This window comes from Paecilomyces variotii (genome assembly GCF_004022145.1).
Source record: "Paecilomyces variotii strain CBS 101075 chromosome Unknown C8Q69scaffold_2, whole genome shotgun sequence".
NCBI classification, from domain to species: Eukaryota; Fungi; Ascomycota; class Eurotiomycetes; order Eurotiales; family Thermoascaceae; genus Paecilomyces; species Paecilomyces variotii.
Window position 1 is genome coordinate 4,082,638 of NW_021167141.1, and position 15,565 is coordinate 4,098,202.

General features: G+C 47.0%; 4 protein-coding genes across 4 annotated transcripts; 1 reads left to right on the forward strand and 3 right to left on the reverse strand.

Annotated features, from left to right (window-relative positions):
- Positions 1–762: 762 nt before the first annotated feature.
- Positions 763–7,409, reverse strand: C8Q69DRAFT_178663 (ankyrin repeat-containing domain protein). The gene is made up of 8 exons (XM_028625839.1): positions 6,758–7,409; positions 6,593–6,700; positions 6,371–6,538; positions 6,151–6,324; positions 6,064–6,088; positions 5,372–6,004; positions 4,954–5,313; positions 763–4,897 (listed from the first exon to the last, which is right to left on the reverse strand). The coding sequence occupies exons 1-8, from the start codon at positions 7,314–7,316 to the stop codon at positions 937–939; spliced, it is 5,988 nt and encodes a 1,995-aa protein (XP_028488286.1). The 5' UTR covers positions 7,317–7,409; the 3' UTR covers positions 763–936.
- Positions 7,410–8,223: 814 nt separating this feature from the next.
- On the reverse strand, positions 8,224–10,966 carry C8Q69DRAFT_517527 (SSS family solute:Na+ symporter; the record flags this gene model as incomplete). The annotated part of the gene is made up of 6 exons (XM_028633420.1): positions 8,224–9,400; positions 9,464–9,926; positions 9,984–10,255; positions 10,309–10,352; positions 10,414–10,761; positions 10,824–10,966. The coding sequence occupies 6 exons, from the start codon at positions 10,964–10,966 to the stop codon at positions 8,607–8,609; spliced, it is 2,064 nt and encodes a 687-aa protein (XP_028488287.1). The 3' UTR covers positions 8,224–8,606.
- A 995-nt stretch (positions 10,967–11,961) lies between these two features.
- On the forward strand, positions 11,962–13,310 carry C8Q69DRAFT_505265 (TfdA family taurine dioxygenase; the record flags this gene model as incomplete). The annotated part of the gene is made up of 5 exons (XM_028632687.1): positions 11,962–12,175; positions 12,246–12,340; positions 12,445–12,886; positions 12,945–13,048; positions 13,104–13,310. 5 exons carry the CDS (start codon positions 11,962–11,964, stop codon positions 13,308–13,310), a joined length of 1,062 nt encoding a protein of 353 aa, XP_028488288.1.
- Positions 13,311–13,432: 122 nt separating this feature from the next.
- Positions 13,433–14,632, reverse strand: C8Q69DRAFT_178697 (adenylate kinase). Its single transcript, XM_028625840.1, has 4 exons — positions 14,284–14,632; positions 14,173–14,225; positions 13,960–14,114; positions 13,433–13,895 (listed from the first exon to the last, which is right to left on the reverse strand). The coding sequence occupies exons 1-4, from the start codon at positions 14,444–14,446 to the stop codon at positions 13,478–13,480; spliced, it is 789 nt and encodes a 262-aa protein (XP_028488289.1). The 5' UTR covers positions 14,447–14,632; the 3' UTR covers positions 13,433–13,477.
- Positions 14,633–15,565: the final 933 nt, after the last annotated feature.

Here is a 15,565-nt window from a genome sequence, read left to right on the forward strand (position 1 = left end):
ATATTTCTTTTCAGCCTGGTCACTTTTCAGAAGCAATATGTCGATTCTCTTTATTGATATCTATCTTTTCTATTTTCCTTTCTATTTTTTTTTTTATTTTCCTTTCTATTTTCTATTCTTTCCTTTTCTTTCTTCTTTCTTTCTTCTTTCTTCTCTAAATATTTAAGTGTATGGTTTCAGTATATACTCCTGTATATATGAGCGCCTTTATAAATAATATAGTATCTTATTCTTTAGTCTGATTAAATTAAAGCTATATTATTTATCTCATCAGAACTCGCTACTAGATAGTCTATATATTCCTGCTAATCGATTTTGCATCCAGAGGAAGTAAGTAAATATCAATATATAACTAAAGCTAGTGAAAAAGAGAATATCATAATAATATTATCAGCCTTCTTTAGTTATTATGATAATATCCCTGGTAATAAGGATGCTAATTAGACAACCTCCTGGCCGCAATATAGGCGCTAGCATAATATCTGCCGTCATTTCTGGTTTCGCATAGCTGAGGAATTCTGCAAGCCAGACTCCCCTTGAATTATAACCTGGAAACTTTATTTTCTCGATAGGATCCTTATTATTCATGGATATAGGTCATAACTGGCATATATCGCTATCTGATCTTCCCTTGAGGCATTTTTGGTCCCGGATTGCAGCGTCTATCGTGATGAGTTGAGGTGGATGGCCAGGTGAATAGTTTTTAAGATTGCTTTTGGTGAAATGATCTAGACCTTTGGGACAAACAGATTGTGGTCTCTTACCCATATAATTTGTCATGCCCCAACACTCATGGATTTCTTAATCAAAGCGCGTTGTATTGATTAGGAAAAAAAAAAGACTACCTTTCCAATTGTTTACCTCCAACTACATTCAGCCATCGTAAATCACAGATGTCAGGGATGAGTTCTTACTGCTGTCGCCAATGGCTCTGCTTTACAGCAACATTTTGATACCCTTTTCGTTGCCGACCTCCTTCGCTGCAAGTAAAGCTGTTCCAAGCTTTCCGCCCTCCGCATCGATATCCGCGCCCCATTCCAGCAGAACATTTGTACAACACGTATAGCATGACCAGGGGCAAAGATTAAATTTTCCTATCGACGCTAGACAGAGTTCTGCCCAATTCTGCGCCATGACTACCATAAGCGGTGTGCCAACGCACTCATTCATAGCATTGACATTCGCACCGCATGATAGAAGGGACTCTGCCGCCATCGCATAGCCACGGAAAGCGGCTGCGTGAAGTGCTGTTCCATATTCACCTCCCTCAAGGTCGACATCTGCGCCCCAAGAGACAAGTCTCTTAACCCCTTCATCGTCATCGCTCTCTGCGGCGATATACAATAGCGTTTTCCCATTTTTGGGGTCCCTTGTGTCGGGGGACACACCTTGACCAAGGAAATAGGTGACCATGTCCTCAGATCTGGAAGGAAAACAATGTGGACTTAGACGGGAGCCAAGGGCAAGGCGGTCTGCGGGCTCCCACTTTTGTGAGTCAAGGATTAGCCGTACGCACGAAACCTGTCTGCGTCGGATGGCTCGTCCCAGTGCATACTCGAGGACATCAGAACTATGTCCAGCATGTAGTAGTAGCAAATTGACAATTTCCTCGTATCCTTTCTCGGAAGCAATAGCTAAAGGTTGTTTGTCGTCAACATTGTCGAAGAAAAGTGGAACATTGAAGCTCAGCAGTTCTTTGATCGTGGGTATTGAAACTTCATGGTGTCCCATAGCAGCAAGTATGGACTCTTTGATGTCTTCTTCAGTAGGTATGTACTTTGTACCCACATAATGAACCCTATCGACGTCAAGACTCCGCGAGGCCGATATTAATGCTGTGGAATAGTGTGAAGGATTTTTAAACAGATTGTATCCATGATGCTCAAGTTTCTTGAAAAGATCAGTAGTACCTCTTCGCGCAATGTACGGAAAGATATCCTCGATCTCGCCGTACAGATCATTACCGACTCCAGTATCAAGCAGGATCCTCAATACCTCCATCCAACTGTGAGAATCAGAGATGCCCTGAAATTTCTTGATTTTACTAATGACCACTCTCAAAAGATCATTTCCATCGTGATCGCGAACATTCACGTCGGCTCCATTCCGTAGCAAAGCCTCGATAACGGAATTCCTTCCGTTCTCAACAGCCAGTAGGAGGCTCTTCGGCCAGTTCTCAACAGTGAAGTACTTTAGGATATGCGCAACAAAACCTTGATGTCCTTCTGAACAGGCGAAGGTGAATGCACCGTCAAAATGCTCGGGGTTGAAGCCAGCGCGAATCCCTTCTTGGACCAGCATTGTTGTAATCTCTGTTGTATTGCGAGTGAGGCTTGTCTTCAACACGGCGGTAGACGTGCCCTGTATATATCCCCATGGACCATGCTGGAATAGCCGTCTTGCAATAGATACATGCCCCTGGAGACAAGCTGCAAACAGTGGGATGATATGATCACTGGGGAAGCCATAATAAACCATGCCGCGTAATTGACCTTTGAGGTAGACGTTTGCCCCGTTATCAAGAAGGATAGAAACGATAGATTCTTGTCCGTGAAAGGCCGCGAGATGTAGAGGGGTTGAAATAAAGGTTGTTTTAACAAAATATGAACTGTCTTTTGAATATGACTTCTCAAGGTTGTCATCAATTGGAATATCGCAGTTGCCGTCCACGTTGGCTCCTTGTCGCAACATAAAGGTCACCAGGTGTTGGTGACCGTTACCTGCGGCAAGACTCAGCGCAGTTCCAGTCCCCTTATCTACATCATCGACCCCTATCCCGTGACGGAGAAGCAGCTTGACTATGTCGATATAACCTTTTGCAGAGGCAGCTTGCAGCGCATTTCCGACCCCTTTCCCAGGCGCTCTCACATTGGCACCCTTATCAAGCAAGAACTGAACGATGTCAATATTTCCCGCATCGCAGGCAACTTGAAGGGCATTGCCGTTTTCGCCGCCTGTGTCTTCGATGTTTGCATTGCGGTCAATTAGGAACCTCACGGTTTCAAGGTGTCCTCGCTCAGAGAAAACCTGAAGGCATGACCCATAGTGAGACCCATAAATACCTGTCCAGTGCTTATCGATTTGAGCGCCTCGAGATAGTAGCACTTCTGCCACATCGAAGTGACCCCCCTCCAAGGCTGCTTGCAGTGGAGTCCCGAGTATCGCACGTTTAGCATTGACGTCGGCTCCATGGTCTAAGAGACTTTCCACTACAGCGCGGTGTCCCCAGAAAGCAGCAATCTGCAAGGCGGTATATGCGCCCCAGGCATCTATACGTGCCCCTTTTGCCAATAATTTATTTACCAAGGTAACGTTGCCTCGTCGTGCGGCGACCTCTAGCGGACCTAGGTCTGTCGGAATGTCGAGGTGTCCACTCCCAGCCCTTGATCCAGGGAGCGCCTTTTTCTTGGGCCGACAAGCCTTGCTCGGGAGGTCACTAATATTATCACGCCGCATGGAATACGACAGATATTTGAAACGATTTGAATCTTTATGTGGGTTCAGCTTGGCTCCGGCCGCGAGGAGCAGATCGACGATTTCCTGGTGGCCGGCATACACGGCAGCTTGCAGTGCATCCTGATAACGCCCGGACACACCACCCCGCTCACTGTGCAATGAAGCACCATGCTCGATCAACAGACGAACAGCCTGCTCATGTCCGTTAAAAGAAGCAGCTTGGAGCGTGTTACCAAAATGGCCACCAAAGCCGTCAACAGATGCGTTGTGAGCCAGCAGCAAGAGCATGATGTCCACATTCCCCAAAGAGGCAGCCGCCTGGAGTGCGTCGCCCAGCTCCTTATCCTTGACGTTGGGATCCAGACCCTTTTCGAGTAGGTATTTTGTGATATCGACATTGTTGGCTATAGCAGCAGCCCGCAAAGGAAAGCCGAATCGTCCACGACTGTCAAGGTTGGCGCCGGCATCGACGACAGCTTGGAGGAGGGTGAGTTTGCCACTGGCAATAGCTGCGGCCACGGCATTCCCAAAATACCCTTTCTCTTCGTTGATATCGCCGCAGACTTGTAGTAATCGCTTCACTTGTCTCGCCCTGCCACCAAAGAGAGCAACTTGGAAAGGGTCGGGCCGGATGTTTGGTTCGAAACTGGAGGCTTGATCACACAAAAGGTGCTCCACCATCTCAACGTTCCCTTTAAAACTGGCAATCTCTAGCGCATCATTAAACTGTTCTCGTGTGACGGGCTTGAATCCAGCATCAATCAAAATTTGAGCGACATGGTTATGACCGTTTGCTAGAGCGGCTTGGAGAGGACTTGAGTATTCACCCTTGTCGCCGGGAGAAAAGGACGCGCCGGAATCGAGCAAGACTTTCACAACTTCTGCATGGCCAGCAAAAGAAGCCGCTTGGAGTGCATTTCCATATTGTGATCCCAATGCATTTACAGCAGCCCCCAGACCTATCAGTTTCCGAACGACGTCTGCGTGGCCCCAGCGAGCAGCTAGGTAAAGACCGGAAGTGTTATGTTTATTTCTTTGGTTCACGTCAAGTGTCTCAATGACGCTAGAACAGTGAAGAACCTCAATTATACCAAAGCAACATGCTGTGAATAGGGCAGACGGCGGGGAGCTGAAGCATGCTTCCAACTTTCTCTCGAGCGACTTACTCCATCTGGGACCCTCTTCAATTGGTCGTTCGTCGAGAATCTCCAGCCAATCTTCGAAATGTTCCTCTTTGGTAAAAAACCTGGTGAGTGATGTCTTGATTGCTGCTCTTTGTGGTGAACCACTGAGCTGCTCCACATGAGCGGGCCAGTTCTGAGTAGCGTAGTTCAGAAAGTCATCATCCTCCCATCCGCCAGCGAGGTATGTGCCTAAGCATCTCTCAACCATCATTGCATTGGCATCTTGAATGGAGTAGCAATCCAAATTCTCAAGGAATCTGCACAGACCGGTCAGCTCTACCTGTCGTGTCTCCAGCTCATTGAAAGGACATACTCTCGGACAGTCAAGTGTACCAAGCGGAAAGTGTCTGCTTCGTTGTCTATTACAACTAGGTTGCAGCAGTAGTCAACGATTGATCTCGGTGATACTCTGGATGATGACTTAGATGGCCAGCTGACGGCAGCCACCAGTTCACAAATCGAGAGCTTTCTTCCTGCATATAGTAACCATTGGAGACATTGCACCGCCACCTGCCGGGAACTTTCGCTCATGGACTGGATTCGTCTGTGGATGGCTTCGTATGACGTGCTCAGGGCCGAAGGAAGAGAACCCAGAGCTTGACGAATACTGTCAATGTCCTTGATGCGGTCGGTATCCCCGATGTTTTCGATCTGGAGAGCAACCCAGAGAAACCTACAGTCATTAACATAAAACATTCATAAGATATGATGTTTCTCTCCCTGAAACTCACATTCCTTGTGCGCCTGTCACGAGTACATTGGTTATATCCTTCTCAAGCTGCTGCAGTGCCGCGGTCGTCTCGTCGTGCATAGTAGACCACCTCCTCATGAAGTTCTCAACCTGCCTCTTAACAAACCGCTTCAGATCTTTCTCATTCACTTGAGAAGTGACTTCTAAAACTTCCCCTTTACGGAAGTAGACAGCAAGATCTTCTTCATGCCGACTCGACACGAAAATTTTGACAACATCACGACACCTTTGTCGGATGTCCTCAAGGGCATTGAGAATGACTCCCCGCTGCTGGGAGCCACACTCATCCAATGCATCAATGATGATTGTGAATGGAGTTAGCCTGCCATGTTCACAAATGAGATCGACGCTTTCTTCCACCGTTAGCGGGGCCGGCCTTTCTCCGACATGGCTTGCTTCTTCTTGTCGCTTTTGATACATTTCCACGGATGGACGTCGTAAACTGGTTCCCTTTCTGCATAGAGATATCTGTTTGACTAGTGATCGGAGTATATCTCGGGGGTCGGTGCGCTCGGGCTCTGCAGGGTTCCGAGAACAAAAGAAGTGAGCTATCGGCGCTGGTTGGGATGTAGTATCGCCGCTTTCCCGATTGAGGCTTTGTATCACGATCGCGCTTTATCCAGTTAACCATAAAGATAATCACAGTAGAACTTTTTGGTATAGCAAACTAACGCAAGTTTTGTCTTTCCGCAGCCCGCTACACATATTGTTAGCTCAGAATGACCTGGTCTGTATCTATCGGCTTTAAGTAATACTTACGAATCCCGTTCAACCAAAATGTTTCGGAACTACTAGAATCTCTCCAACTCTTGAAGCATGGGCTTTCTAGCAGCCACTCACCCGAGTCAGGCAATAACGATGTACATGCCTCTCTGTAGTGTTGCTGCACGGGGACCGTGGAAAGCCACCGTAGAATCTCGTCTCTCTCATTCTCTAGTTTAATTTAGTAACGGTAGCCCAGTCCTGCTAGAGAAAGTACCTTTGAGAGCATCACGAAGCTCAGATACCTGATCAGACATCCTAAGTAGAGGCTGTTCAAGATCCAGTAGTGCACCCTTCAGTCGTGGCTGGATATTGTCAATGCCATCAGTGGCCGTGCTCACTGCCAGAAGCATTGTCGAAACCTTGCCCTGAATATCATCCATGTCTAACACAGATTCAGCGAATTGAGCCAGATTTGTTCCCGGATTGATATTCTTACTCTCGCTATCCACAAGCCCCTTCAGATTGAACACCTTCTGCTCCGCAGCCTGCATTTCCCTAACCGATTCTTGAAGGGACTGCGTTGATATCAAGTTGAGTACACGCTCTAATCACACATCGTTAACACCCCCTGTGAACTCATCAGTTTTCTGAGTTAACCTACTCATGCGCGACCCATCATGATGCTTCTTAGCCTTGCAAAGAAACCCCAGAATAATCGAATACAGCTTGACCATCTCCTTTTCCAAGACCATCCTGGCATCAGTCGCTCCACCACGCCGGAGAAACAGGGCCTCAACAATGCTGCAGCGGGCTATCAATTCCGTTGCCTTCTCTAACCCCTCAACAATAGCGCCAAAGGCCTCAAAAGCCGAAAAGCTCAATCGCAGCAAGAAACGCACCCCTGCCCACGGAAGCGCGGCGTGAACAGGGTCATATTGGACAGCGACATCAATAACTTCCATGAACTTTTTGACATACGAGGCGATCTTGGTACATAGGTCGCGGATGACGAGCTGTTTCCCGCCAACACTAATGGTTGTCCAAGTATCCCGCTTGCAGCGGTCGCGCTGCCTTTCCAGTGCTGACAGGATATCCTGGAGGATTCCTTTTGCATCTGGAGTGGAAGTGGATGATATCTTGAAGATCTGCTGGTCTCTTGGGGGGAGTGACGATAGGGCGCGAGACCAGAGTGATGGCGTTGGAGTTAAGGAGGTTGCCATAATGGGAGGCCGCGTTCTTCGATCGAAATCTGTAGCTTGTCCAGCTTCGTGATATATACTCTCGACTCATGTTATTGTGAAAAATGCCAACGGATGTCACTCCAGTCAATATAAGCTGACAGGAGCGGGGCAGATCGTCGCCGCAGCCTGATGTCTCTTTGCGCCAGTACCTAAGAGTGAGATTCTTATTCGCTCAGGTCAGTGCCCCTGCAACAAACGAGGCTGAGACGGCCATCAAATGTGTTAGCGGTTATCGAGGACCAATTTGTCCACAATAGAAAAGTACCAAGACAACCGCGTCCAACGCTCGAAGCCTTTTTGGTGTGTTGTGATCCCCCTCATGGAGAGAAATAGGCTGCTTGAACCATGTAACGCACAACAGATCGTTCCCAGTTCTACAAATCCTATTACACCTACTTCCCAGCATTCTCCTTGAGGACAATAACTTCTTCTGCTGAAACCGCGGCAGCATTGGAGAAGCAGATTGTAATCGACCGCGAACTAATTCAGGGCATACCAACTGTCTCAGCACTTTCCCTGGTCCGCTATATTGCTGCAGGACTCTGTTCGGGTACGCAACACACTTTTCGCTGGAAGAAAAGCATCTGACAAGGTTGAACCAGCGTACTGCCAGCATAAGCGCACCGAGTTGCTTCGTTAAGGACATTGCGATACCTTTCTGGCACCTTACCCAGGGCCAACACGACTTATCAAGGAGCTCCTATACCGTCTGAAGATACCTCATCTGATTACTGAGGACGATGGAGACAGAAATGGGACTGTTTGTCGGCGCGAGCAATACTGTGGCGCGATTTACCAAAATACTGTTTTTGTCATTCATCATCTCACGGCTGTTCAAAGTAACCATCACTCAACAGAAAAGGTTATCTCTATCGGCATAACGAACTATTTATCTCCCTTTGAGTTGGCTATCACGCTTTGGGATTGCCTTCGATCATTGGAAGTTCCAGAAACTGTCCCATAAGGTCCACCATAAGTGATATCGTCCTAGGACGACGCTCTGAAATAACGTCGTTTCGGCGCAACTTTTTGTTATTCGCCTCAACCCACCTTTCCATTTTAGAAGGGACGCTGAAGTGCTAAGGCCGCATTTACAAGCTGCAGTTCTGATGAGCAAGTCGAGCACTTCGTGCGTACAGGATTTCTGGGGATTCCAGACTTGGCTTCGAGCATGACCTGGAGCGATAAGACGAGAAGAGCCATCATGGCATTCACCAGTGACTCGGCTTGGATCACTTCGATAAATATCATTTCCAAATTTACTATGTTCTAACTCGTCTTCAGTTTGATGTCTTTGGCAATACCTCTCAAACCTCTAGCAATAACATGTCTACCATCCCAGACAGGATATATGACAACCGCAATCAAGGCAAAAAATTGCCATATGAGAGATACAGTCACCCAACCGGAGAAAAATGACTTTGTGAAGATGTAATCCCTGTGCAATGGCATAGGCCAGAGCAGGATCGTAACCGTCCAGTTTACTATCATGAAAACAGTAGCTATCTTCAGCCACTTCTTCACGTGGCGCATGGTCTCCTGGTCAAAGGGATGGACTACCTGGTCCAATGGAAGTTTGTTGAGTTCAGGGCGCACTGTTTGATTCGGGATTGGAGGCTGTACAGAGCCGATTTCAACCTCAGGATTCTTGTTTTTATCCTCGGTCGTGAGATGCTCTTCGTTGACCCCCACGGAGCTATCCTGGGGGGACGGTGCCGTCGTGCTTGGCTTCGACTTATCCTCGATGAGGTCGATTCTGAGAAACTCGCGCCAATCGAATCGTTGTGGCCAAGCGAGTGAGATGATAATAGAGAGGACTAGGGGCCCGAATAAAGATACGAGTGAGCCCCAAAGAGAAGGCATTTGTTGACCAGTGGTAGCGATCGTAATGGCACCGTACCAACGTTTCGAAAGACCAAGCCAGGTACCAAGTCCACCCGCTAGACCAAGGACTGGCGATACGATGGCGGCAAGCTTCGTTTGCCGTGACCAGATCAGGGTCAGGAGGAGCGGACAGATTCCCGGACATGTAACAACGGGCAAAAAGTAGGTACTCCAGTTTCCTGTTTACATGTCAGTAAAGTGTCACTCAGACTAGCAGCCCAGCCACAGCACGATATACTCACCATTTGCTCCACTGTAGTTCATCATCAGTGTCCAACCAGCGATAAGAAGTCCATAGGCAACTACGCCCAAGTGACTGACTGTAAGGATCTGTCTATCCGAAGCGTTCGGCTTGAAGTATGTCTTGAAGAAGTCTAACGAGACGATACTACTGACTGCAATCATGGACGAAGAGACCGTACTGGTAACGGCCATGAAAGCAAGTACTAAGAAAGCCCTTGTAGCACCGTCGCCAAGTAATGACTTTAAGACGTACGGTAAGACAAGCCCATTCGCGACGTCGGTTTCGCTGAGGATATTGGGATAGGATACGAATACTGGAGTGTGCTCGATTGCCCGACAAGCCAGCCCAACCACCGTGCCAATAGTCCATGGTACAGCGATGATCGCAATGGAAGCAAGGTTGTAACCCGGTACCGTCGCAGAGACTTCGGACGCGAAGCTCTTCTGCCAGAACGCAGTATCCTGAACCAGGAAGGTCAGCCAGAATCATGGTGATACCCGGGAAGATTGGTGCCGCACCATAACTACCAACGCAAGATTTCCGATTCGCAAAACAACACCCCAGATAATTGCGTTATGGGACTTGAAGCTCAGAAGTGAGCCCTTGTAGTTCCCATCAATGTGGACATCGAGTGCTTTCACTTTGTCGTAAAGACCTCCGATGCCCCCAATATGCTCGTTTGTGAGAATCGATAACGTGAAAAAGATCAAGAGGACGAGAGCAATGGTCGTGTGGCAAAAGTCCGTCAAGAACGTAGCTTTCAGACCACCTACAGCGGTGTACAGCATGACTTGTTGGAGGTCAGCGAAGGAGATCAAGCTATGCGAATACTTGCCGACTTACCTCCCAACGGGATCAGGAATGCTGCGGCTACAGGATGCATGCCCCTATTCCCAGACACAGTCAGTATCGAGAATTTCGGGAGTGCCAGCTCTGAAAGATACTTACGTTATTCCCTGGAAGAGTAGCATACCCGTCAAAATCATAGATGAGCATCCGAAGAAATTATTTATCAGGTTGAGAACAATAAAAACCCCATGGCCCATGTTTCCGTAACGTTTCCGTATGAACTCCATTGATGTATGGGCATACGGCACCCTCAGCTTGGCGATAATACCCATAAAGGCCATTAGGGCAATCTGGCAGCTGAGCGCGCTTGCATACCATACGGGAGCTGCAATCCCCCACCAATAGGCATATGTACAAGCATACACAGTCTCATCGATCCACATCCAACTTGAGAACACGGCAGACGCTGTCAGACCTATACCAACTGATCGGTTGGCAACCATGAACCTAGAATAACCCCAAACGTCAGATTACACGTCTAGACAGTACGTCCTGGATTCCATACGAACATTTCTGAACGGTTTGTCTCCTCCTCCAAGTAGCGTCTCTGGATGCGTACTGCGGCGAGAATAATGAGGGCAAAGGCAATGGCAAGCCCGATAAGGAGGCCGTAGCCAGTCCCCTGGTTGAGGAGAATGTCGGTTGCAGCCATGGCAGATACCGAGATTCAATTTTGCCTTGTCTTCGCATATGGCAGGTAATCAACGACTTCGAGGAACAGGCGAATTTCTATATCTACATAATGTTTTGCCTGTGGAGACAATGCTCATGACGCGACGTCGGTGAAGAATCTCCTCATCAGTTGGAAAGCTTTTACATCTCCGCTATTATCAGGCTTCGACCAAGCAGAAGATATAATGACTCGTCAAATCTAAACTCGCAAGCCATGTGGAAATGTCATAATGTGCCGAGGACAACGTGGGTTCACCTCGACATTACCCACTAGACTGACTTTGTGGGCTTAGAGCGTATGAGTGCTCACTGCTGCTAACATAATGCTGGCGAAGAAACTAATGAGATTTGTGCACTGCGTAAATATAGAGCATACAGTAAAAATGCGAAACTACCAGGATGCCTGAGCGTTATAGTGAAAGAACCCATTAAAATTGCGCAATCTGCTTATTATCCCTCAACGGATGTTACTTCCACACCCAATTGAAATTGAAATTCTGGTAACTGCAGAGCACAGAACACATAAATCAGTCTCTATCATTGTGAAAATTGACCTGCGTAGCATTTTTTTGATTGCATATGTACTGATACCATCAAGGTGCCTATCGCGTCTTTCCCGATCATGCGTATACTGGAACAAACTTACGCGGAGAACAGATTAAAACATATCAACTGCGAATTTCAAAAATGCCCCACCAGACGGGCTGTAGGAGATGGCCCCGGTTAAATGACTAGTTCAGGCGTGGGACATATATTTCGTCGTCATCTACGGAGTACTCCGCTATGGCATAATAATCTGGCGGTTGAAGGGGATTACCATGTCACGCATGGCGCAATATTAATATCTCTCGGTCCGACAAGGTAGCTTAAGCTAGGCAGACTTGAGGGGTCAGTTCATAAAGATAGCCTTCCTCAGGGATTCTATCTGCACTGTGTGATGATTCTGCGTATCTAATAACATGTTTTCCCGGCGCAATGCCTGCTCCCGTTGAATCGTCAAACATTAGAGGCGGCCATGAACTAGCACGCCCTCGCCTCTCCAGAAACCTTGAGTATTCTGGTTCGCTAGACTCATATTCATATTCAGACTTGACTCCTGTTATCGGTCGAGAATACCAAAGCCTGCAGATTACGGACATATTGGAATCCAAGGACAGCGATCGTTTAATCCGCGATCTTGCCGTGACCAGTACATGCCTTCTGTTGCGTGGAAGATTTTATAGATGATGAAACGCATGCTAACGGTAGAATTGCTGAAGTTTCCGAAAGAGGAGTTATCTTTCTGCGAAATCAGGATGCCTCAACTGAGCAGATGCGTGCATTCATAGAGAAATTGACCTCCTTGGCTGGCTGTGTAAGTACAAGTCCCTTGAGTTTCGAAGTAATCGGGGCTCATAAACAAGTCCTTGCGGCACATTATTGCTGGGATTGAGCATCAGCTAACGCGTTCACCAAAAGCCCGAATCATCAGGTCTACATATCCACCCTTTAACGGAAGAAGGGAGTGAACTCGGCGATCAAATCAGCGTCATCAGCAGTACAAAACAGAAGAAAGGCGGAGGTCTCACGCACCAACTCAGTGATACTAGCCGCCTGGCTTCTGTCGGATGGCATTCCGATATCACTTTCGAACCAGTTCCGTCAGATTATGCCACGCTTAAGATTCACACCCTTCCTGAGACCGGGGGTGACACACTGTGGGCATCTGGTTATGAGATCTACGACCGATTGTCGCCAGAGATGGCTGCTTTCTTAGAGAAATTGACCGCAACACATGATGCTAAGTTCTTCCATGATGAGGCGGCTAGGCTGGGAAATCCATTGAGAACAGGTATCCGAGGATCGCCATTGAACCAAGGTGATGAATTAACGGCCGTACATCCTGTGATTAGGACAAATCGTACGTTTCATCTCGTCCACTGTCTTTGTCAGAGAGCTAATCTTTGCGATCGCAATAGCGGTCACGGGTTGGAAATCTGTATTTGTCAACAGAGGCTTCACTCGCCGAATTAATGGAGTAACGAGAGACGAGTCAGATATGCTGCTACATTATCTGTTTAATGTAGGTCTAAATAATGAACTTGTCTCTCATAGAATAGGACTAACAGAAAGTCTAGTTGGTTACACAAAACCATGATGCTCAGGTTCGCTTCAAGTGGAGTACGGACGATGTCGCTATTTGGGATAATCGCTCAACATGGCACACAGCCACATATGACTATGAAGATGCGCGGGCGGGAGACCGTGTCTGTAGTCTGGGCGAAGCTCCTTATTTGGATCTCCGCTCGAAGTCCAGAAGACAAGCTTTAGCAGAAAGAGATTAAGAATATGTATAGATATCTCTTATCTACATGTATCGGCAAACGCATAGATGCTGTGCGAATACGTCTTACATTTAGTCATTAGCTTAGACACTAATCAGATATTGCCTCATGCTATTGGATATTGGGGATAATACAGAATAATACCAAGATAAAACCAGAATAGTTCTTTAACTGCCTTCTCTTTCAATTTCTCTTAGGATGGAGTTAAATACCTGACCTTCCCCCTGACTACCATCCACCTCCCTCCATATACCCTTTCTCTTATAATAGTCAGGAATAAGTGTCATTCGCTCGCGATATATGTTCAGACGATCCCTCGTATTCTTGACTGTGTCATCTGGACGATGTACAAGAGGCTCTCCCGTGATATCATCTTTCATGTACTCTTTGGGAGGGTGAAAGATCGTATGATATAAACGGCCCGATGCAAGATGGGTCAGACGCCCTGTTATTCGTGACTCTAGCAAACCAGTATCAGAAACTCCGAGTTCAATTGCATGATGAAGTCGCTGGTTCTGGGATTCTAGCATTTGATCTAGAAGCCTGGCCTCGGTGAGGTTGCGTGGAAAATCATCAAGAACAAACCTGGGATGTGTTATTATTCCTCCATATCGGCGTGGTACTGTTTGCGGAAGGAGCGGAGATATACCCATTTTTGCATTCCTTATTATTGTTAATTTCGTCGCGGATAAGATCGATCATAGTCTCGTCTGTAACTAAACTACTATGTCCCATTACATCTCTTGCAGACTTGACTCCTGGAGTTCCTCTAGAGATCTGAGACCGTAAAACTTGTCCAATGGGCTGTAGGATGGCATTAGATTAGCCCTCCAGCTCACGCACTGTTTACATATCCACTTACAAGGTGACATATGCAAAACTTGTTCTTAAGCTTTGTCGCCTGAGTTGACTTCCCTTTGTGGTAATATTCATGTTAGAAAATAGTCTCACTGATGGAAATAATACAACCGACCTGATCCTGGAGGGCCCACTAGGGCAATACGTATATGCTTATCGATAGGACCATTTTTAGGACCGGTGTCTCCAACAGAAATCTTGCTTTCTAGAGTCGAAGCGCGCTGTTCGAGGTCTGAAAGGGTGCTCTGGATGGAGCTGATATCATCACTTCTCCCCATTGATTCTGGTCAAGGGCAACCCAGACTAAGGTCTGACTTCTCCAGCACGTAGATTCGGCAATGGAATTTTATGGCTCAAAGAAATAATAGTGAAAAGAAACCCAGACCGGCAGTTTATACCAACGTGAGGGCGACGGAGTAACTGCGCAAAGCTACACATTTCTTGAAGAAGACGAGCAAGTTAGAAATGTAGCGTCTCCCCGGAAAGAAAATGATACGTCATGATAATGCCCCTCTGCTGAAATCTTCGTAATATGGACCTGGATTTGGCGCGTCACTGGCTTTCTCTGCCAGCTGTAATATGGTAACTTCGCGGATCGCCCGGGCCAAATTACCAGGAAGTAATATTTGGGACCTACTTTATAGATACATGTCAACGCAAAGCTGCTTTCTGCATCGGATGAGCGGCAGATATTATTCTATTTGAAATCTCGCTTCGTTCCCTCCTTCGATCAGTTGCATATATATTTCTCGATGTGTCAATAAACGCTGTAAAGCACGGAGCCGCTTTTACCCATCGCAGATTCACTGTGATCACCTGAGCATCTACCACCGTCAAGCCAGAGAGTAGATAGATATATGGAAATAATAAAGATCTATTTTTAGGATTATCTCGTGGCTGGATCTCTCAGAATTGCCTAACTCGCGTTGATGGTCTCACTGCGATTGGTAGCGTCCCCTGTGGCGTTCAACTAAGCTTCGAATACACCTGAATCCGGATCGGCTGGATTAGGGACTAGTATCATATGTTAATATTCTAGAAGCTCTTAGGAATGTTGTCTTCGCTTAGAGTGTTATTGTCAGGCAATTCACTGACTTGCGGCGCCGCCTGATTCGCCGGATAGCCCGGATAAGTATGGTATGGCGGTTAGCATCGTGTGATGATCTTTGCGCATTCCAGGTATGATCGGTATGATCTCAACCGCAAGCAACGTGCAAGTTACACATCAGATGACGTTACCGCTACTCTCATTCCGCTTTTAGTAAATTCCGACCATGCCACCCGCATGCTGTGGCTGAAATAAATATCGAATACTAGTCTTGTATACCATTATCCTGCTCATTTCTCATCTCCAAAGAATATTATCAACAGTCACTCTACCTCCTGCCACACTGAAT

What these genes read in the sequence shown, in the direction of transcription:
- C8Q69DRAFT_178663 (XM_028625839.1), bottom strand. Translation starts at nt 7,316, where the DNA reads ATGGCAACCTCCTTAACTCCAACGCCATCACTCTGGTCTCGCGCCCTA. An exon ending in ATTTTGGTTGAACGGGATTC is followed by an intron (nt 6,089 to 6,150) that starts GTAAGTATTACT and finishes CAATATGTGTAG; the next exon opens with CGGGCTGCGGAAAGACAAAA. An exon ending in TGCGGAAAGACAAAACTTGC is followed by an intron (nt 6,005 to 6,063) that starts GTTAGTTTGCTA and finishes AACTGGATAAAG; the next exon opens with CGCGATCGTGATACAAAGCC.
- C8Q69DRAFT_178697 (XM_028625840.1), bottom strand. Translation starts at nt 14,446, where the DNA reads ATGGGGAGAAGTGATGATATCAGCTCCATCCAGAGCACCCTTTCAGAC. An exon ending in AGTGGGCCCTCCAGGATCAG is followed by an intron (nt 14,226 to 14,283) that starts GTCGGTTGTATT and finishes ATTACCACAAAG; the next exon opens with GGAAGTCAACTCAGGCGACA. An exon ending in AGTTTTGCATATGTCACCTT is followed by an intron (nt 14,115 to 14,172) that starts GTAAGTGGATAT and finishes GCCATCCTACAG; the next exon opens with CCCATTGGACAAGTTTTACG.